The 18393-nt window shown below is 49.5% G+C and overlaps 1 protein-coding gene across 4 annotated transcripts in view; it reads left to right on the top strand.

The window, feature by feature from the left end:
- Positions 1–18393, top strand: part of LOC141153617 (Fanconi anemia group M protein-like) — a 91122-nt gene that overhangs the window by 36866 nt on the left and 35863 nt on the right. For all 4 annotated transcript variants that reach the window (XR_012247327.1, XM_073638578.1, XM_073638577.1 and 1 more), the window contains exons 5-8: positions 12965–13096; positions 13623–13755; positions 14053–14142; positions 16819–16914. Coding sequence is in view for 3 of the 4 variants with exons in the window: in XM_073638578.1 (XP_073494679.1) it covers positions 12965–13096; positions 13623–13755; positions 14053–14142; positions 16819–16914 (451 nt within the window). In the remaining variant the exon portion in view is untranslated. The remainder of the gene's footprint in view (positions 1–12964; positions 13097–13622; positions 13756–14052; positions 14143–16818; positions 16915–18393) is intronic.

The following is an 18393-nucleotide window of genomic DNA, read 5'->3' as shown; positions in this document are numbered from 1 at the left end:
CGGGCTGCCGGATTTATTTGGCGCCCCCTATCTTTAAAAGAATACGATATTGAAAAGTAAAACACTTAAAGGGAATGTCTGGTGAAAACTAACCACAGTTTAGCTGATAACTTACTGATCGGTGTGGATCTGTCCACTGTCCACCGATCGGGGAATTATTTAACCCCGTTCCAAAATGGTGCTGAAGGTCGGATGCTGGATTCATGCTCTATGGAGAGGACAGAAAAAGCCGAGCGCAGTGCTCAGCAACCCCATAGGGAATTAGTGGGTCAAGTACGTGCACTACCGTTTCCATTCCAAAGGGATAAAAATGCCCTAATCTCATGATCGGTGATGGTCCCTGTAATCAGTAAGTTATCACCTATCCTGTTAATGGGTGATAATTTGTTTTCACCGGACGACCCCTATAATGTTGGAAAAGAGGCTGGCTGCGGAAGCTGGGACCTCCAGAAATCTATGCAAATTCCAGGTATAACTAATATACTAGTGCCGGACCCGGGGGACGGCGACTTCTGTCTTGCATACACCGCTCCTTGGAGGGCTCCTTTAAACAATAATTCGCATTTTATACCAGTTGATCTTTAAACAAGTCAGTCGTTTTCTAGCCTGAAGAGCACAATCATTAGTACAATCGTTCTGTCCCCACACAGCATCCAGTTTTCTGCGGCACATCTCCTGCTTATGCCGTGCAATGTGCTGCTGATAATGATGATTTTTATGCCAGCATCAACAACCGGTGAGCTAAGGTTTTCTTTCTGTCAGATTATTGCACAAGCCGATAAATTGGAACAAGTCTTCTCGGATGCTGCCGAGGCAAAGTCGCCTTTGCTTGGTGCCCCTGCGCTCCTCGGATGCTGCCGAGGCAAAGTCGCCTCTGCTTGGTGCCCCTGCGCTCCTTGGATGCTGCCGAGGCAAAGTCGCCTCTGCTCGGTGCCACTGCGCTCCTCGGATGCTGCCGAGGCAAAGTCTCCTCTGCTCTGTGACCCTGCGCTCCTCGGATGCTGCCGAGGCAAAGTCGCCTCTGCTCGGTGCCCCTGCGCTCCTCGGATGCTGCCGAGGCAAAGTCGCCTCTGCTCGGTGCCCCTGCGCTCCTCGGATGCTGCCGAGGCAAAGTCGCCTCTGCTCTCACAGTTTGGGCCTGAAATGCAATAATGCTGGTGGTCTGAACTGTCAGTCGAGCAGGAGCGCACCGCCCCCCTGGCATGCAGGAACTCAAGCCGTAGGGGGGCATTGGGAGATGATGATACAACCCTTTTGAGCTGTCTCCCAGTGGCTAAACTCCATTTACGTAGGCGTATTTCTGAACGCCGACCAACTATATACAAGTCAGTATGCATTGCCCCAAGTGGTTGTTAATACAATCATTCTGTAGCCAAAGAGCATCCGTATTGTCATCAGCACATCCCCTGTTTACGATCGGGCCATATTCTGCCACCCATTTGTATGGTGAGGGGGCGAGCGAGAGCTGTCAGCCAAATGGTCTCTCCACACTGGACTTTAACTGCTGGTCGGCGGTGGTTTAATAGCTTGTTTACACAGGCAGAGCGCACTTTCGATGTGCACAGAACGATCAGCAATCAATAAATCATTCGTTTTTCCTAGACAGTCATTGTTTTCTGCAAAAATATGTCAACGATGTGCTGCCAAGAACGATAATTAAAAATCATCTCACCCGACGAGCGTGCATTTTGCTCAGGTGATTAGCCACCTGTTTACACTGCACGATTAACAAGGAATGAGCATTTTGGGAAGCACTTGTTCACGATAATCGGCCCGAGTAAATGCACTTTAGCCCCTGTCTCATTTCAGTATGTGGGCGTTTATATGATGACAACTGGCAGTCAGTGTCCAATAAATATGTGTCCAACCACTGGCTCTGCCGCTGGTGTAAGACTGAAACCATCAGCATGTGGCTTCACAAAAGCCGGAGAGCGCTACCCTAGGCTGGCAACCATTGGCATAGGTTGTGATGGAAGGGATTGTCCTATGACCTGACAATTGGCACTACTGAGCTGAAGATGAACAGTGATCTCCAACCTGAGGCCGACCAGGTGTTGTACCTAAAGGCCAGCAGGACATGCCGGGAGGTGTTATTTTTGCAGAAGCTGGAGATCCCCACTGCCCCAGACACTCAGATTTTTGGTACTTGTTATGGGTCCCGTCACCTGAACTTCTGAAACCTCTTGTCCGGCCCCATACACTGTATCCGCCAGAGGTACAGAACGGGACCACCGATGTGAATGAGCCTAAGGCTGGGTGGGACAAGCAACGAGTTACTTAGAGATCCAGGCGACATATACTACATGTAAATGGATCGGCTCCTTATCTGACCTACATAGATGTTTGTGCTGCACCCATGTAAAGCCCGGCCTTATTGCTATGTAACCCAAGAACCCCACAGCAGACCGACGTGCCTGTGTGCAGTGTTACGTCCGCACCTGTGCAAACACCGAAAGACTATTCCAAAAGATTACGCTGCCGTTTACGCCTGGAAATCTCTCTCCTGTCACCGCACTATGGATACTTGTAATAGTACAGTGTTATAGAGACTATGTAGGTGACCTGGATCTTCTACCTACCTAAAACTGCTTGCTGTGAGCCACACCACTAACTCCAAGCAGTGTAGTCACTACACGGACGGGGAATTGTACTGGGCAAGCAGTTAAAGTGAATATCTGCTGTACCCCACTTCTAGTCTAAAACCATTGGGCCCTTTGCCACTGGTGCCACCCAAACTGCTCTGACCCCTTGAGGCATCAGAAGACCTCCTGAAGATCTCCTGTGGTATCTGGCGCCAAAACTTCAGCAGTAGCTTCATAGTTGCCCAGTGCGGCCTCCCATAGGTGATCGATCGTCATGAGATCCTGAGAATTTGGAGACAAGTCCTCTCCTTGGCAGGGGCATGATCTACTAAAAGAGGACACTGCCATCAGGAAACACCACTACCATGAAGGGGGCACTTGGACTCTACAATGTTTAGTAGATGGTACGTGTCATATCCACATGATGTCGGACCCAAGATTCCCAGCAGAATGTCGACCCATCTCGCTGCCTCCGCTGGCTCGTTGTCTTATTCTGGTGCCATCTCCTCCCCAGGTAAGTGATGCACATGCTCCTGATGTCCACAAGGTCACCTTCTTCCATTGCTCCATGGTCAAGTTCTGATCCATTGTAGGTGATTTTTGGCCATTTCTTTGGACACTCTTGGTAGGATCCAACCACTCCCTAGAACCAAGACCCCACAAGACCTGTCCTCTAGTCACTACAGTTTAATCCTTGTCAAATTTGCACTGGCCCACTTTTCTTTTTTCCAACACAACCGCTTTAAGAACTTGTCCTCCTCCTCCCTAATATGTTCCCATCGCGTGATTGTACCGTAGTCACAAGATATTCAATGGTTTAATGTTATGGACCTTGGTGTAAAAATCTACATAAGTTTGAGCAAATTTTGTAAATCTTCCGCATTACTTACACTGAACTGATTCATTTACCACTGGTTTTGTACTTCAGAGCTGCATTTATAATTCTGAAGGCTTCAGATCTAGAATCTCCAGGCATTTACCTTTTTTGTTATTTTTATTCGTGTCTATTAGTTACTTCCTAGATAATCACTTGACGTACGACACAACGACGAAGAGCTCTGCGGTGCCTTTATTTTGCTGATTGGCGAGGGGGTATGGAGATTGCACCCACCTACTGATCATATATTGATAGGCAAACCTATAGTGATATATGGTTTGTGCTCAGATTGCAATACCCAGCCTGACTGCAGGGGTCTCCTGCTGCTCCTGCGACCACCATCTATCATCTGCAACAAGTGTTTAATCTCCCTACAGCTCCTCCACAGGAGAAATGAAGTATTGCAGTTTTCAGTGAAATTCATGAGCCGTGCATGTCACACATGGACGTGTTAGGTCTTCTTTTTGTATCCACTCATTAACTAACTATCTGAGGCCCCTGACGAGAAACTGCTCTTTAAGAACTTAAAGTGATACTGTCTAACATACCATAATCTTCCACATACTTTTTCAGGTTAATTTTTTGCACACCCGTATGGTAGGTCCACCCTGGACAGTACCAGGCGAATCTCTTCTGTACCTGGTGGGTTTTTTCCCCACACAGATTATTTTAATACCCAGAATGCTTATTTCTTATGTGGAAAATGAGTGGATTTGTTGCATTCAATGGGGCAGAAAAAAAAATTGCAATCACATCCTAGAGTTGCGGATGTGCTGTGGAAGTTCTCTGCAGCACATTCAATGCATGCAGATCTGCTCTTTAAACTGACTGGAGCTGGCAATTGTACATGCTTTTATTTTTGGAGGGTGCAGTCCCGCCAGTGGAGGAATGGTGCAGCTGTATGGAGCATCAGCGCCCCCTAGTGACATTATCTACTCGGGTGCAGGCAAGGTGCACGGCAGAATCTGCATGATGTAGCGAGCCCTTGACATGATCAGGACCGGATGCCTCCATTCAGTACTGGCTAGCAGTGATGGATGTCAAAAATTGTACCCTTTTTTAATTAGAAAGTTTGTTAATTTATGATTAACTTTTATTTATTACCCAAGACTTGAAAACCTATTCCTGTGTACAAGTAAATCTGAAGACATTCCTCAATATTGACTATGGATAATCCCTTTAGTCATCTCTTCCATTCTGCAAAATTTCCACAAGGTTATTCCCACCACTATTTATTACTAGATGGTGGCCCGATTCTAATGCATCGGATATTCTAGAATATGTATGCGGCCGACCGGGCGCAATCAGCAGAGCGGTGTTTAAATTTGGCTGCAATATCGGTGATTGGTCACAGGTGGCGGCCGCGACCAATCAGCGAACTGTGTTAGTGAGGACCGGAGAGCTTGTTTAAATTTGGCGATAAAATCGACCGATCAGCACAGCGGCGTTTAAATTTGCAGCCTATATCGCTGATTGGTCGCGGCCGGCTATCGCGACCAATCAATCAGCAGAGCGGCGTTTAAATTTGCCGCCCATCTCGCTGATTGGTCGCGGCCGGATATCGCGACCAATCAGAGCGTTGTTTAAATTTGGCGCCAAGCTCGCTGATTGGTCGCGGCTGGCGTCCGCGACCAATTAGCACAGCAGTGTTTAAATGTGGCGTCAAAATTGGTGATTGGTCGCGGCCGCTATTTAAATGTGGCGCCCAAATCAGTGATTGGTCGCGGGCAGCGGCCGCGACCAATCAGCAGAGCGGTGTTTAACTTTAGCGCCAAGATCACTGATTGGTTGCGTGCGGAGAGCGCGACCAATCAGCGAATCGTATTGGTGAGGAGCGGGGAGCGTAATCGTATTAGTGAGGACCGGGGAGCGCCGCTGCCTGTACCGCTACTTCCGCTGCGAGAAGCCGGGACATGAGCGACTGCTCGCAGCAGAAGTATCCCGACCCGCTGCGCCGCTCCCCGGTCCTCCATTGACAACCTAGCCGCTGATGTCCCCACAGTATCCGCATGGTGTTACTAAGGTCCGGACATTTGTGTTAAATATCGCTGATTGGTCGCTGGCGCTGCCCGCGACCAATCACCGATTTGGGCGCCAAATTTAAATATCGGCTGCGACCAATCACCGATCTTGGCTCCACATTTAAACACCGCTGTGCTGATTGGTCTCCGACGCTGGGCGCGACCAATCACCGATTTTGGCGCCACATTTAAATAGCGTCCGCGACCAATCAGCACAGCGGTGTTTAAATGTGGAGCCAAGATCGGTGATTGGTCGCGGCCGATATTTAAATTTGGCGCCCAAATCGGTGATTGGTCGCGGGCAGCGCCTAGGGTGTGAAGGGAGGACCGGGGAGCGGAGCTGCGGGTCGGGATACTTCTGCTGCGAGCGCCCGCTCATGTCCCGGATTCTCGCAGCGGAACTATCCGCACAGGCAGCGGCGCTGACATTCATGCGGCTAGGGTGTGAAGGGAGGACCGGGGAGCGGCGCTGACATCCAATTGGTCGCAGCCGCTATTTAAATGTGCCGCACAAATCGGTGATTGGTCGCCGTCTTGGCCCGCGACCAATCACTGATCTTGTCGCCAAAGTTAAACACTACTGTGCTGATTGGTTGCGGATGCTGCCCGCGACCAATCACCGATTTGGGCGCCAAATGTAAATATCGGCCGCGACCAATCACCGATCTTGGCTCCACATTTAAACACCGCTGTGCTGATTGATCGCGGCCGATATTTAAATGTGGCGCCCAAATCGGTGATTGGTCGCGGGCAGCGTCCGCGACCAATCAGCACAGCGGTGTTTAACTTTTGCGGTAAGATCAGTGATTGGTCGGGTCCGAAGACCGCGACCAATCATCGAATCGTCTTGGTGAGCACCGGGGAGCGGCGCTGCCTGTGCTTGTACTTCCGCTGCGAGAACCCGGGACATGAGCGGGCGCTTGCAGCAGAAGTATCCCGACCCGCAGCGCCGCTCCCCGGTCCTCTCTTCCGCATGGAGGTCAGCGACGCCGGCGGTCCTTCCGCTGCTACCGACCGGGAGATGAGCGCCTCGCGCCGCTCATCTCCCAGCTGCATCTCCTTCCCGCAGATGGCTCCGGCGGTTGAGGTCCTTCTGCTGGTACCGGCCGGGAGATGAGCGCCTCGCGGCGCTCATCTCCCGGCTGCATCGCCGCTGAGCTCCGTCCCGCAGATGAGCCGCTAACGACCGGCATCTTTTTTCAGAAATCCCGCGGCGCTGATTGGCCGCTGCCGGACCAATGAGCGACGCGGGATTTCCTGGACAGTCAGACAGACAGACGGGATAAGACGATTATATATATATAGATTCTCTACAGGATTGGTGATAACTTTCAGATGGATGGGCGGGGAGCTCCGACCTCTGGGGCCTCCACTGATCGCAAGATCCGAGCTCTGAAATGTCCCATCGGAATGAAGAGACTTTCTCCGATCATCTTGTAGAGAATGAATGAAACAGTGTCGCACCAATGCTCAGATGCTGCTCCGTTCCAAGGGGCGTTTCAGAGCCCCGGTGGCGGTCCAATTGCCCGGACTCTCTCAGGTCCTGATAGAATGAAACTGCTTTCTCCTGCAGTCCTATAGTGAATGAATAAACGGTGCGCATGACGGTGCGCATGCACAGTACCAAGGGGCATTTTGGAGTCCCATTCTGGGGATTGGTGTGGATCCAACTGCTCGGAATCCAACTGGACGCGAAAGCCTGTCCCTGAAGTGTCTTAATGAAATGAAGCAGCTTTCTCCAGAAGTCCCTCAGAGCAGGGTTCCCCAACTCCAGTCCTCAAGGCCCACCAACAGGTCATGTTTTCAGGATTTCCTTAGTATTACCCAGGTGATAATTGCATCACCTGCACAGGCAATAATTCCATCACCTGTGCAATACTAAGGAAATCCTGAAAACATGACCTGTTGGTGGGCCTTGAGGACTGGAGTTGGGGAACCCTGCCTCAGAGGATGAATGAAGCGCATGCGCAGCTAGTGCTCACTTCCGCCTGGGCATTTCAGAAACTCAGGATTGGTGAGGGTGCAACTGCTGGGACTTCAACCGATCTAAAAACTGGGCTCTGAAATACCCCGTTTGAATGTAGCTGCTTTCTCTGGAACTCCCTTAGACAATGAATGAAGTGATGGTGCGCATGCTCAGCCACTGTTCCATTCCCATGCGGCATTTCAGAGCCCCATTCTCTGGTTCAGTGGGGATCCAATTGCTTGGGCTCACCCTGATCCAAGAACTGGGCTCTGAAATGCCCCATCATAATGAAGTTCTGTTCTCTGGCAGTCCTATAGAGAACTAATAACGCCATGGTGCGCATGCGCAGCCACTGTGCCATTCTCATGGGGCATTTCCGAGCTCCATTCTGGAATTTGGTGGGGATCCAACTACTCGAGCTCACCCCGCTCCAAGAACAGGGCTCTGAAATGCCCCATCATAATGAAGATCCTTTCTCTGTCAGTCCTATAGAGAATTAATGATGCCATGGTGTGCATGCGCAACTATGGTTTCATTCTCATGGGGTATTTCCGAGCTCTGTTCTGGGGTTTGGTGGGGATCCAACTGCTCGAGCTCACCCGATCCAAAAACACGGCTCTGAAATGCCCCATTGTAATGAAGATGCTTTCTCCACCAGTCCTATAGAGAATGGATGAAGTCATGGTGCGCATGAGCAGCCACTGCTCCATTCCCATAGGACATTTCAGAGCCAGTTAGCTGATTAGTGGGGGCTCCATCCAGCCGTTGGACCCCCACCGATCTGTAAGTTATTGCCTATTCAGAGTACACTTTAAATATTAAGAATATCTCTTTAGCACAGGTCGGACAAGCCTATTTTGGTAAAATGGTTCCCTGATCACAGAACGAACCCCAGCGATCAGCTGCGATCTATAGAGCAAACAGGATGCAAGTGTTCACTTTCCCTGCAGCGCCACCACAGGGGACATGAAGCATTACATACTGTCCATTCAAATGGCTGGATTGACTGTGTAACACAGGTCAGGTGAAGTCCTCCAGAGCGAGAGACGCTCTGTACAGATAAATGGGATAGCTCTATTCGTTCAGAATTTCTCAACCATAAAAAAGACCGAACACTAAATATTTAATGGCTTTAACACCCTTAAAATTAAGTGAACCCCTTTACTGTCTTTTAAGTGTGTCACAATGTCCGATGTGACCCTGTTTCGGTCCGGCAGATGCTCGCAGGTAACGGGTTAGGAAGTAGGTTATGTTTACTGAGTCATGCAGATTGTGTTACCCGCCGGCCCCTGCCATGTGTGGGAGGGTTGTGTTACGTGGCCTCCGCTCCATGTAATCTCACATAATATAAATTAAACCCACCCTTATCCTATAGACCAGGCCAGCTATAACGTTGCACGCCAGCGGCCGCAGCTGCACCGTTGTGGGATTCAAGGACTTATTTAGGGAATTACATTGACTGCGGCAGTGAAAGTACATGGGCGTTTATGTAAGGGGCAATCTGCAAGGCTTCCTTTTATTTTAATTGGGGCATTTGCTTTTCATTTCCTAATGGCTCCATCCTACACGGCTTTATATAATGTGAAGAGCTGGAGAATGTGTAATCGGGGGATATAATCCCCATATCCAACGTATACTTTCTTACTACACTTTGCCTATGTTATATCAGCCAATGGCTTTGTTATGGCTTTCATTATAACCCGAGAGAGATAATGGCACCTTCTCTTAGGTTATGTAGGTCTACGGACAACCTGGTCATCATGGGGCTGATATCAAAGACTTGAATAGCTTGCCTACCCTTGCCATTTCTTGACACATGAAGGCAGAAGCCGGGAGTCATAGGCCCGCCCCCGCTTTCTGTGGCGCGTCGTAGGCCCGCCCCCGCTTTCTGTGGCGCGTCGTAGGCCCGCCCCCGCTTTCTGTGGCGCGTCGTAGGCCCGCCCCCGCTTTCTGTGGCGCGTCGTAGGCCCGCCCCCGCTTTCTGTGGCGCGTCGTAGGCCCGCCCCCGCTTTCTGTGGCGCGTCGTAGGCCCGCCCCCGCTTTCTGTGGCGCGTCGTAGGCCCGCCCCCGCTTTCTGTGGCGCGTCGTAGGCCCGCCCCCGCTTTCTGTGGCGCGTCGTAGGCCCGCCCCCGCTTTCTGTGGCGCGTCGTAGGCCCGCCCCCGCTTTCTGTGGCGCGTCGTAGGCCCGCCCCCGCTTTCTGTGGCGCGTCGTAGGCCCGCCCCCGCTTTCTGTGGCGCGTCGTAGGCCCGCCCCCGCTTTCTGTGGCGCGTCGTAGGCCCGCCCCCGCTTTCTGTGGCGCGTCGTAGGCCCGCCCCCGCTTTCTGTGGCGCGTCGTAGGCCCGCCCCCTGCTTTCTGTGGCGCGTCGTAGGCCCGCCTCCTGCTTTCTGTGGCGCGTCGTAGGCCCGCCCCCGCTTTCTGTGGCGTGGCGTAGTCCCGCCCCCGCTTTCTGTGGCGCGTCGTAGGCCCGCCCCCGCTTTCTGTGGCGCGTCGTAGGCCCGCCGCTACCGCTTTCTGTGGCGCGTCGTAGGCCCGCCGCTACCGCTTTCTGTGGCGCGTCGTAGGCCCGCCGCTACCGCTTTCTGTGGCGCGTCGTAGGCCCGCCGCTACCGCTTTCTGTGGCGCGTCGTAGGCCCGCCGCTACCGCTTTCTGTGGCGCGTCGTAGGCCCGCCGCTACCGCTTTCTGTGGCGCGTCGTAGGCCCGCCGCTACCGCTTTCTGTGGCGCGTCGTAGGCCCGCCGCTACCGCTTTCTGTGGCGCGTCGTAGGCCCGCCCCCGCTTTCTGTGGCGCGTCGTAGGCCCGCCCCCGCTTTCTGTGGCGCGTCGTAGGCCCGCCGCTACCGCTTTCTGTGGCGCGTCGTAGGCCCGCCGCTACCGCTTTCTGTGGCGCGTCGTAGGCCCGCCGCTACCGCTTTCTGTGGCGCGTCGTAGGCCCGCCGCTACCGCTTTCTGTGGCGCGTCGTAGGCCCGCCGCTACCGCTTTCTGTGGCGCGTCGTAGGCCCGCCGCTACCGCTTTCTGTGGCGCGTCGTAGGCCCGCCGCCCCCGCTTTCTGTGGCGCGGCGTAGGCCCGCCGCCCCCGCTTTCTGTGGCGCGGCGTAGGCCCGCCCCCGCTTTCTGTGGCGCGGCGTAGGCCCGCCCCCGTTTCCTCTGGCGCGGCGTAGGCCCGCCCCCGTTTCCTCTGGCGCGTCGTAGGCCCGCCCCCGTTTCCTCTGGCGCGTCGTAGGCCCGCCCCCGTTTCCTGTGGCGCGTCGTAGGCCCGCCCCCGTTTCCTGTGGCGCGTCGTAGGCCCGCCCCCGTTTCCTGTGGCGCGTCGTAGGCCCGCCCCCGTTTCCTGTGGCTCGTCGTAGGCCCGCCCCCGTTTCCTGTGGCTCGTCGTAGGCCCGCCCCCGTTTCCTGTGGCTCGTCGTAGGCCCGCCCCCGTTTCCTGTGGCTCGTCGTAGGCCCGCCCCCGTTTCCTGTGGCTCGTCGTAGGCCCGCCCCCGTTTCCTGTGGCTCGTCGTAGGCCCGCCCCTGTTTCCTGTGGCTCGTCGTAGGCCCGCCCCCGTTTCCTGTGGCGCGTCGTTGGCCCGCCGCTACCGCTTCCTGTGGCGCGTCGTAGACCTGCCCCCGCTTCCTGTGATTCATCTCTGCTTCTAGAGACTAATTAAATCTGACAACAGGCAGTGGACAGAAAGCTGGACAGAAGGGAAGAATCTGGTGGCCGGGACATAATTTTTACATAGTGATTTGAAGATTGTGTATTTAGTCGGTGCTTAATTTTGTATTTTTTGTTATTTTTATTTGTTAAATGTATTTGTTTTAAAAGTGTTTAATAATGCTGTTTGTGTGACGTAGGCTGAGGTTAGTATTAAAAAAGGGTCTCCCCTTCATCAACAACCACTCTGATCTTCGGTGTGTCTGGTATTGCAGAATTTGCTTGAATGAGGATGAGCTGCAATGCCAGAATCGGCAGGTAGGCTAAACAATTTTTTCCACAATCCTGAGCAACCTCTTTTTTTTTTTTTTTTAAAGCAATGTCCTATTGGTTTGAATGAATGCACTGTGTCCTCCCGTGCAGAGTAATCCCCTTTAAGAGGAACTGTCACTTGTGAAAAATAATTTGAGGTAGTTATCATGCAATAATCCTGAAACTCCCGATTCTGCCGCTGTTTTCCTTTTTGCGTTGCAAAGATATTCGCATTTGTGGCGTTTGGAGTGCCGCATGTGAGATTTCTGCTTACAGTCCAACTGGGCGTCTCTTCAGAGTCTTCCCTGGGGGGTGTGCTCTTTCACTCTTCTTCTTCCCCAGAAGCTGCCAATCACAGCTCGACAGCATAGGAGACTGATAGACTGCTAGATCAGCTGCCGAGCTGTGATTGGCAGGGAGGGGTGGAAACGCACACACCCCCAGAGAAGACTCTGAAGAAACGCCCAGTTGTTCTACAAGCAGAGATTTCACATGCTGTGCTGCAAAAAACAAATGTGAATATCTTTGCAATGGAAAGACACAGAGCAAAAAGGAAAACAGCGACCGAATCAGGGGAGCGCAGGGATTTTCTTTACAGGGTATTTTAAGCAATTTATTTTGAGTTTGTGACACTTTAAGCACTCATGATGTATGGGCGCATCTGTTATATGTGGTTGTGTCTTTGTACTGGTTGCATTGAATAATTTCACAAACCTTTCCGCTTTGATAATAGGACCATTCCTCGTGTAATCGACTTTATTATATTTTCTATGTACTAATGCAGCACTCTAGAGGCTCAGACTATTTTTTTTTTTTCCTTTGGCTTGTAGTAATTTTTTTTCTTGCACTGATGGCAGAACATGAAATTATGTGTAGGGAAGAGGACGCACTGTACAAATGCTGGACTGTATGGTAATCATGTCTGCTTTTATCACAATCACAACCTGATTCCCCAAATTACAGGGAATCTTCCTCTCCGCGGCGGTCAGAACATTCTTATAGTATTTCTAACATATGTATGTGCATGCACAAAGCCAAGACTCGGAGTAGGTAAAGATTGTCAGCCTATGGATAGATCCGTCTACACTGATACATTGTACCAAACAGCAGCTCTGTGAGCCACATCCGGTCATGATTTAGAGATATTTGAGACATTTGCAAAAAAGTAACTTGATTCTGAAAAAGTATGGCTTGTTTGTCACTTATTTAAAGGGGTTTTCCAGGCTTTAAATAAATTTCTGCAGACGCTCTACATTACTGCAGATTGGTGAATCCTGACAGTGCGCACAATGCAAAATGTCAGGATTTCCCTCAGTTTCCACAGTATGCGTTTTGCACTAGAAAATTGAGAGAAGCGGGTGAGAATCTAGTCGGCATGTGACCACCGGTATCCAGATGACATTACCTGACTGCCTCCTCGATCTGGCGGTTGAGTGTAATGCACACTGTCAGGATTCTCCAGCCTGCAGTCACTGCAGAACTTTACCTCCTTTTTTTTTTTTTTTGAAATTGCATTTCGTCTTATTTTTCCCACCTAGTCAGATTTAATATTTTGACATTTTTCCTGCAGGTCTTGGAGACATTTGCCGGGCGTCTGATACAAAACAACGTGTTAACGCGACGAGAGATCCCCAACCTCACCAAATATCAAATCATTCTGTCTCGAGATCAGTTCAGAAAGAACCCCCCGTCTAACATAATAGTAAGTCCCCCATTGTCATGTTTAGGGGTGCTCCCACCTCCTGGGGAATAAAATCTTTTTAGCAAAAAATTATTGCTGGATTTGGAAGATAGCAGCCATGTTTTTCCCATTCTACACGATAGGCATTTCTTAAAAAAAACCCAAAAACTTAAACGCATCTATTTGGGGCTAAAAATCATTTTTGCAGTTGGATTTCATTAAAAGTTTTGTTCCATTTTGGCTTTTACTGTCTGTTTCCCGACACATTCAACTTTGATGTGGTCATAAATCAGCGGAGAGGAGCTCAGAAAAAGACGGATAAGAGTTATAAATTCCTAATCAGACCTTCATAGCGGCTCACTGACGGATTCTCAGTTAGCTCATTCTACAGCAGACACTAGAGAAGGCAAACTGTGCAAAACTTTAAATGAAACCCAATTGCAAAAATTGTTTTTATCCCAAAATTCATGCATTGATGTAAAAAAAGAATATTGTTAACCCTTTTAAATCATTAGATGTGCTTCTTTTGCTCTGATGTTTTATTCAGGGGGCTCAGATGGGAATGGTGGAGGGAGACTTTGCACTTTGTATAAGTCTGTATCACGGCTACGAGCTGCTGCTGCAGATGGGAACCCGTTCTCTGTTCTACTACCTGCGCTCCATAATGGACGGCTCCAAAGGTAAGTGTGTGCACTGCGCCCTATAATATAATCAGATGCAAAAAAAAGCTCCCCCTAGTGGTGGCAGCCGGCAGACAGGATTTTATCATTTCATTTGATGTCTGTGCACTAAATTTGGAGCTCTGTAGGTAACCTGGCATCCAAAAGCATAGTTGCTCCGTCCAAAGAGTTCAACGTCACGCAGCGCCCCCTCAGGCCAAAAAAAATTAAAGCCCCGCACAGCTTGGATCGCATTAGGCTGTTTTTATATTTTATAGCTTTTGGTCTTTTTAGAAGATTTCTTTTTTTTTTCAACAGGTATGAGTCGGGCAAGAAATGAGCTTGGCAGAAATGCCGACTTCATGAAGCTTTACCAGAATCTGGAGTTCATGTTTGCATCTGGTAACGGTACGTGTGAAACCGGCCAACATCTACACCGGGCAGAAGAGCCATGAAGGGGTTGCCCCATACACAACATATTGGCAATCTGCACCAAAGGTGATAAGTGTTTGATCGCTGAATATCTAATTGTTGGGACCCTCGTCAGTCACAGAAACTGGGGTCACAAAGTCTTCTCTGTGATTGGGAGAGGTCATGAGCATTTACGACCACCACTCCTATGGACCGTGAATGGAGCAGTGGTCGCACATGCTCAGTACTGCTCCATTCACACTGGAGACCTTGGCCCATGTTCTGAGGTTGGTGAGTCTCATCTGCTAAACCCCCAGCGATCCTACATTTATCATCTGCAGGGGACCTTGCAGGGGACCATGCATTTTAAAATTGAGCAAAAAGATTTGTAGGACCCTGGTCCAGCAGCCATGTCTGTAGTCCACGGCCACCAGCCCAGACGGCTGTGGAACTCTTCTTATCTGCTGGCAGCCCAATAGCCTCTTCTGATTAGTAGGGCTGGTATAACGTCATATGTGCATTGCTCCGCTATGATGACTTATGTGCCGGGCCTAGTAATCGGAAGAAGAGCCAACAAGTAAGAGGAGGTTCACAGCGCTTGCGTCCTTCAGACATGGCCATAGTCTCAGGGTCCTATTCTATTGCTCCGCACTGAAAAATGTCCTGCAGGAACAGTAGTGCCCTGCACAGCGGTCCGACCAGGCTATCTCTATTCCAAGACCCCCTTAATTCAGCTTACTTTTGAAATCAGCAATTTACAAGACTTTACTTTTGTGGGTTAATCTGATTGTAAATCCGGCTATGCGCCTGGACGTGATCCTATACATCTATACCTCGCTGCCCAGGAAATCCCAATCCTGCAGATAATCCTCCTATACGATCAGCTGTCCCGGCCACGTAGAAAAATGAGCGTTCATCCTAGCAGTCCTGATCGGCTGCATTTGGTCTGCTGTGTATACGTTATGAAATATCAATTTAATCCTGTATTTTGCACGAAGATCTATTTTTGACAGTAAGCGGTTAATAGGAGTGCGATTTATGTAAAGATCTGAGATTGAGGGTTTTAATAATAAACTAGGCAGGTTAACAATGCAACAATATTTTATTCCTCACATCCATGGTAATACAGCCATTCCAGGTAAATGTCCAAAATACAATTGTCTCAGTCCACAAGATCCCCTCCATGGGGCGGTAGATCCACTGACTTTGTGCCAGTATAGTCTGTAGTCACAGTCTCCGATACTCCAGACGACAGGTAAAACGATGGAAGCACAGGTATCCAGTAGCAACAATCCTTTCATATAGTTTAAATCCAAATGACACATCCCACAACTGTAGCATGTTCATCCAGTCCAGTCGGTACTGATCCCCAACACTCCATATGCCATGCATCCATCCATCCTTCCAGGTCCTCAGTCTTGATCCTATTTCTTCTATCATTTCACCAACACTCCACTAAACATGTGGCTTCTTTTCTCCTTCACTGGGATCAGCCCCCTGAATGCTCAGAAGAGCTCACCCCTCCTCCCCAAAGATAAGTGTGTATTAGTGGAGGTATTTTTCTCAGGTCAAACTCTTCACCTGGGTCTGCATGTGAGACTCCCTGTGCTGACGACTCCAGATGGATCTACTTTCAATACTCACACAATGGGCCTAGTCTCTGTTTCAGCAATGGGTAGAGGCTCCTGAGATAAGGTCACTGAATGGAATTGATATCTGATGCTGAACTGATGAGTAAACAAATCACTAATAAAACACAACAACAAATGTTTAACAAAGCACAACAATGAGATCAAGGAAAATGGGTGCTCTGTGCTGGAAAAAGTCTTATAGTCTTTAGTAACTGGGCAGCTTCTCATCGTTTTTTTTTTTTCACTTGCGGCATTTGTCAACAGTGAGTATATGTGGACGTCTGATCGGACGCCTTATGTAATTATGGCTTCCTGCGACTACCACTAGGTGGACCTCCCTGCATACTCTTAATATATTGAGTTTAATGACAATACTGTATGCAGCAAGCTCCTCAGCTCCCTTAGTGGCAGCTGTAAGCAGCTGGATGATTATTCATAGGGGTATGCCTATCTCTTAGAGTGAGTGATATATTGCAGAGTTGGGTCTGAGCACTGTGATTTCCACCAGTCCTGATACTTGGGGGCTTTGGCACCGATTCAGCACTGAAGCCTGTTGCCTGTTTTCCCTGCACATTGGCGCTCCTGCCGTCCCGTTGTGCCGGCCAGGCGTCCCGTTGTGCCGACTAGCCGGCCGGGATCGGGCAACAGAAAGTGAATAGGTATTACCTATTGCTATCTGTCGATCCTGTTCCTTCTCTCCAGTCATTGTTTACAGGGCTGAGACGGTGACTACAACAGGTGACCGCTGCTTCCAATCACTGGTGAAGATTCTAAGGTAGACAGCACAAAATCACTGACTGTTGGCAGCAGACATATTGTAGACAGGACATCACCACCGCAGCCCTGTAAATGAAGACTGTAAGATATTAAAAGGGCCACAATAAATCAATCTCAGGATTGATGGGGGTCTACCAATCATAGCATGTCTTAAAGGGATCTCTTTACACAGTGGGGATATCCCTTTAACTCTTTGCTCCGGACTGTGTATGTATTGAGTTCTAATAGGATGACCTTGTAACTAACCCATGTCCTTTTCTTATAGGGTCTGACGTCAAGAAACCGGTTATCTACAGTCACCCAAAGCTGAAAAAGTTAGAAGAGGTTGTGATCCAGCATTTTAAAAATTGGAATAAACCAGGTAAGTGCGTCAGTCATGTGCCTGGCGCGTGAGAGTACGGGAGTACGTCAGCGTACACCCTGCTGATGAGTATAGCGCAAGCTAAAAAATATTAGGACCGACCGGAATAATAGCAAAATAAAAAGATAAATGAGCCGCGCTCCGACCACCTCTGAAGCCCCGACCACTTTCCCTTTCATTGTAATATGGCATTCACCATGTTTTTGTCCTTATTAAGTCTGGAGAAAAAAAAAGGGGGGTCAAATGGTACAAATTCTGCAAAAGAATTATAGCCGGAGGGGTATGTAACCCTTGAATTGTGAATTTGGGGTTTTTCCACTATTACGAATGTTGTCAGAACTGTATACACGTCCCCTTTTTTCTTTTTTTTTTTTTTCTTTTTTTTTATATACTTGCGTCTTGTCCGCAAAAATCTATGTCCATGCGCCATTACAGGAACATGAAAATGCAGAAATAAAATATATAAATATATAAACGCTGCAAAATCTATAAAGGAAGCTTTGTTTCCTGGCAGCAGTGTCCCCTCTTCTCCTCCCCCTCCTCTTACTCCTCCTCTTCCTCCCCATCCTCCTCCTCCTCACTGTCCTGTTTGTGCCTGTTAGACAATTGACTGCAACAGGAGCAGGGGTGGATTAAGAGTAGCCAGGGCCCCGGGCAGTTTAGAAGGTGTGGGCCCCCCCCCACAGGTACCCGATGTATCATGTGATATGTCACATGATCCCCTTTGATAGATCATGTGATAGGTCATGTGACTAACACACAGATGCTTTGGTGACATCTGTAGATGGAAAATGATGGAAATTTTTTTCCATTATGTACACAGCCCTATACATAACATAGCGCTATATATAGTAGAGCAGCGGTGGGAGATTAATTTCCTTGAGGGGCCACATCAGAGACCATGACTGTTGTGGAAGCCAAACCAATAGGCTGAAATTAATTCTGCTCAATATTAATAATATTAACAAAATAATAAACTAAATATATTAACTGTATGACTTAATATTGAGCAGAATTAAGTATACTGACATCCCACTATATACAGTATGAGCCCCCACATAGCTCCCTAGATACAGTATGAGCCCCCACATAGCTCCCTAGATACGGTATGAGTCCCACACATAGCTCCCTAGATACGGTATGAGTCCCACACATAGCTCCCTAGATACGGTATGAGCCCCACACATAGCTCCCTAGATACGGTATGAGCCCCACACATAGCTCCCTAGATACGGTATGAGCCCCCGCATAGTCCCCTATATACAATATGGCCCGCACATAGCTCCCTATATACAGTATGCGCCCCCACATAGCTCCCTAGATACAGTATGAGCCCCCACATAGCTCCCTAGATACGGTATGAGCCCCACACATAGCTCCCTAGATACATTATGAGCCCCACACATAGCTCCCTAGATACGGTATGAGTCCCACACATAGCTCCCTAGATACGGTATGAGCCCCACACATAGCTCCCTA

The sequence above is a fragment of the Phyllobates terribilis genome, unplaced genomic scaffold (genome assembly GCF_046119375.1).
Source record: "Phyllobates terribilis strain yellow unplaced genomic scaffold, ASM4611937v1 Scaffold_7__3_contigs__length_470593459, whole genome shotgun sequence".
Taxonomy (NCBI): Eukaryota; Metazoa; Chordata; class Amphibia; order Anura; family Dendrobatidae; genus Phyllobates; species Phyllobates terribilis.
The sequence above is the reverse complement of the archived record's forward strand: the minus strand, read 5'-3'. Positions and strand labels throughout refer to the sequence as shown.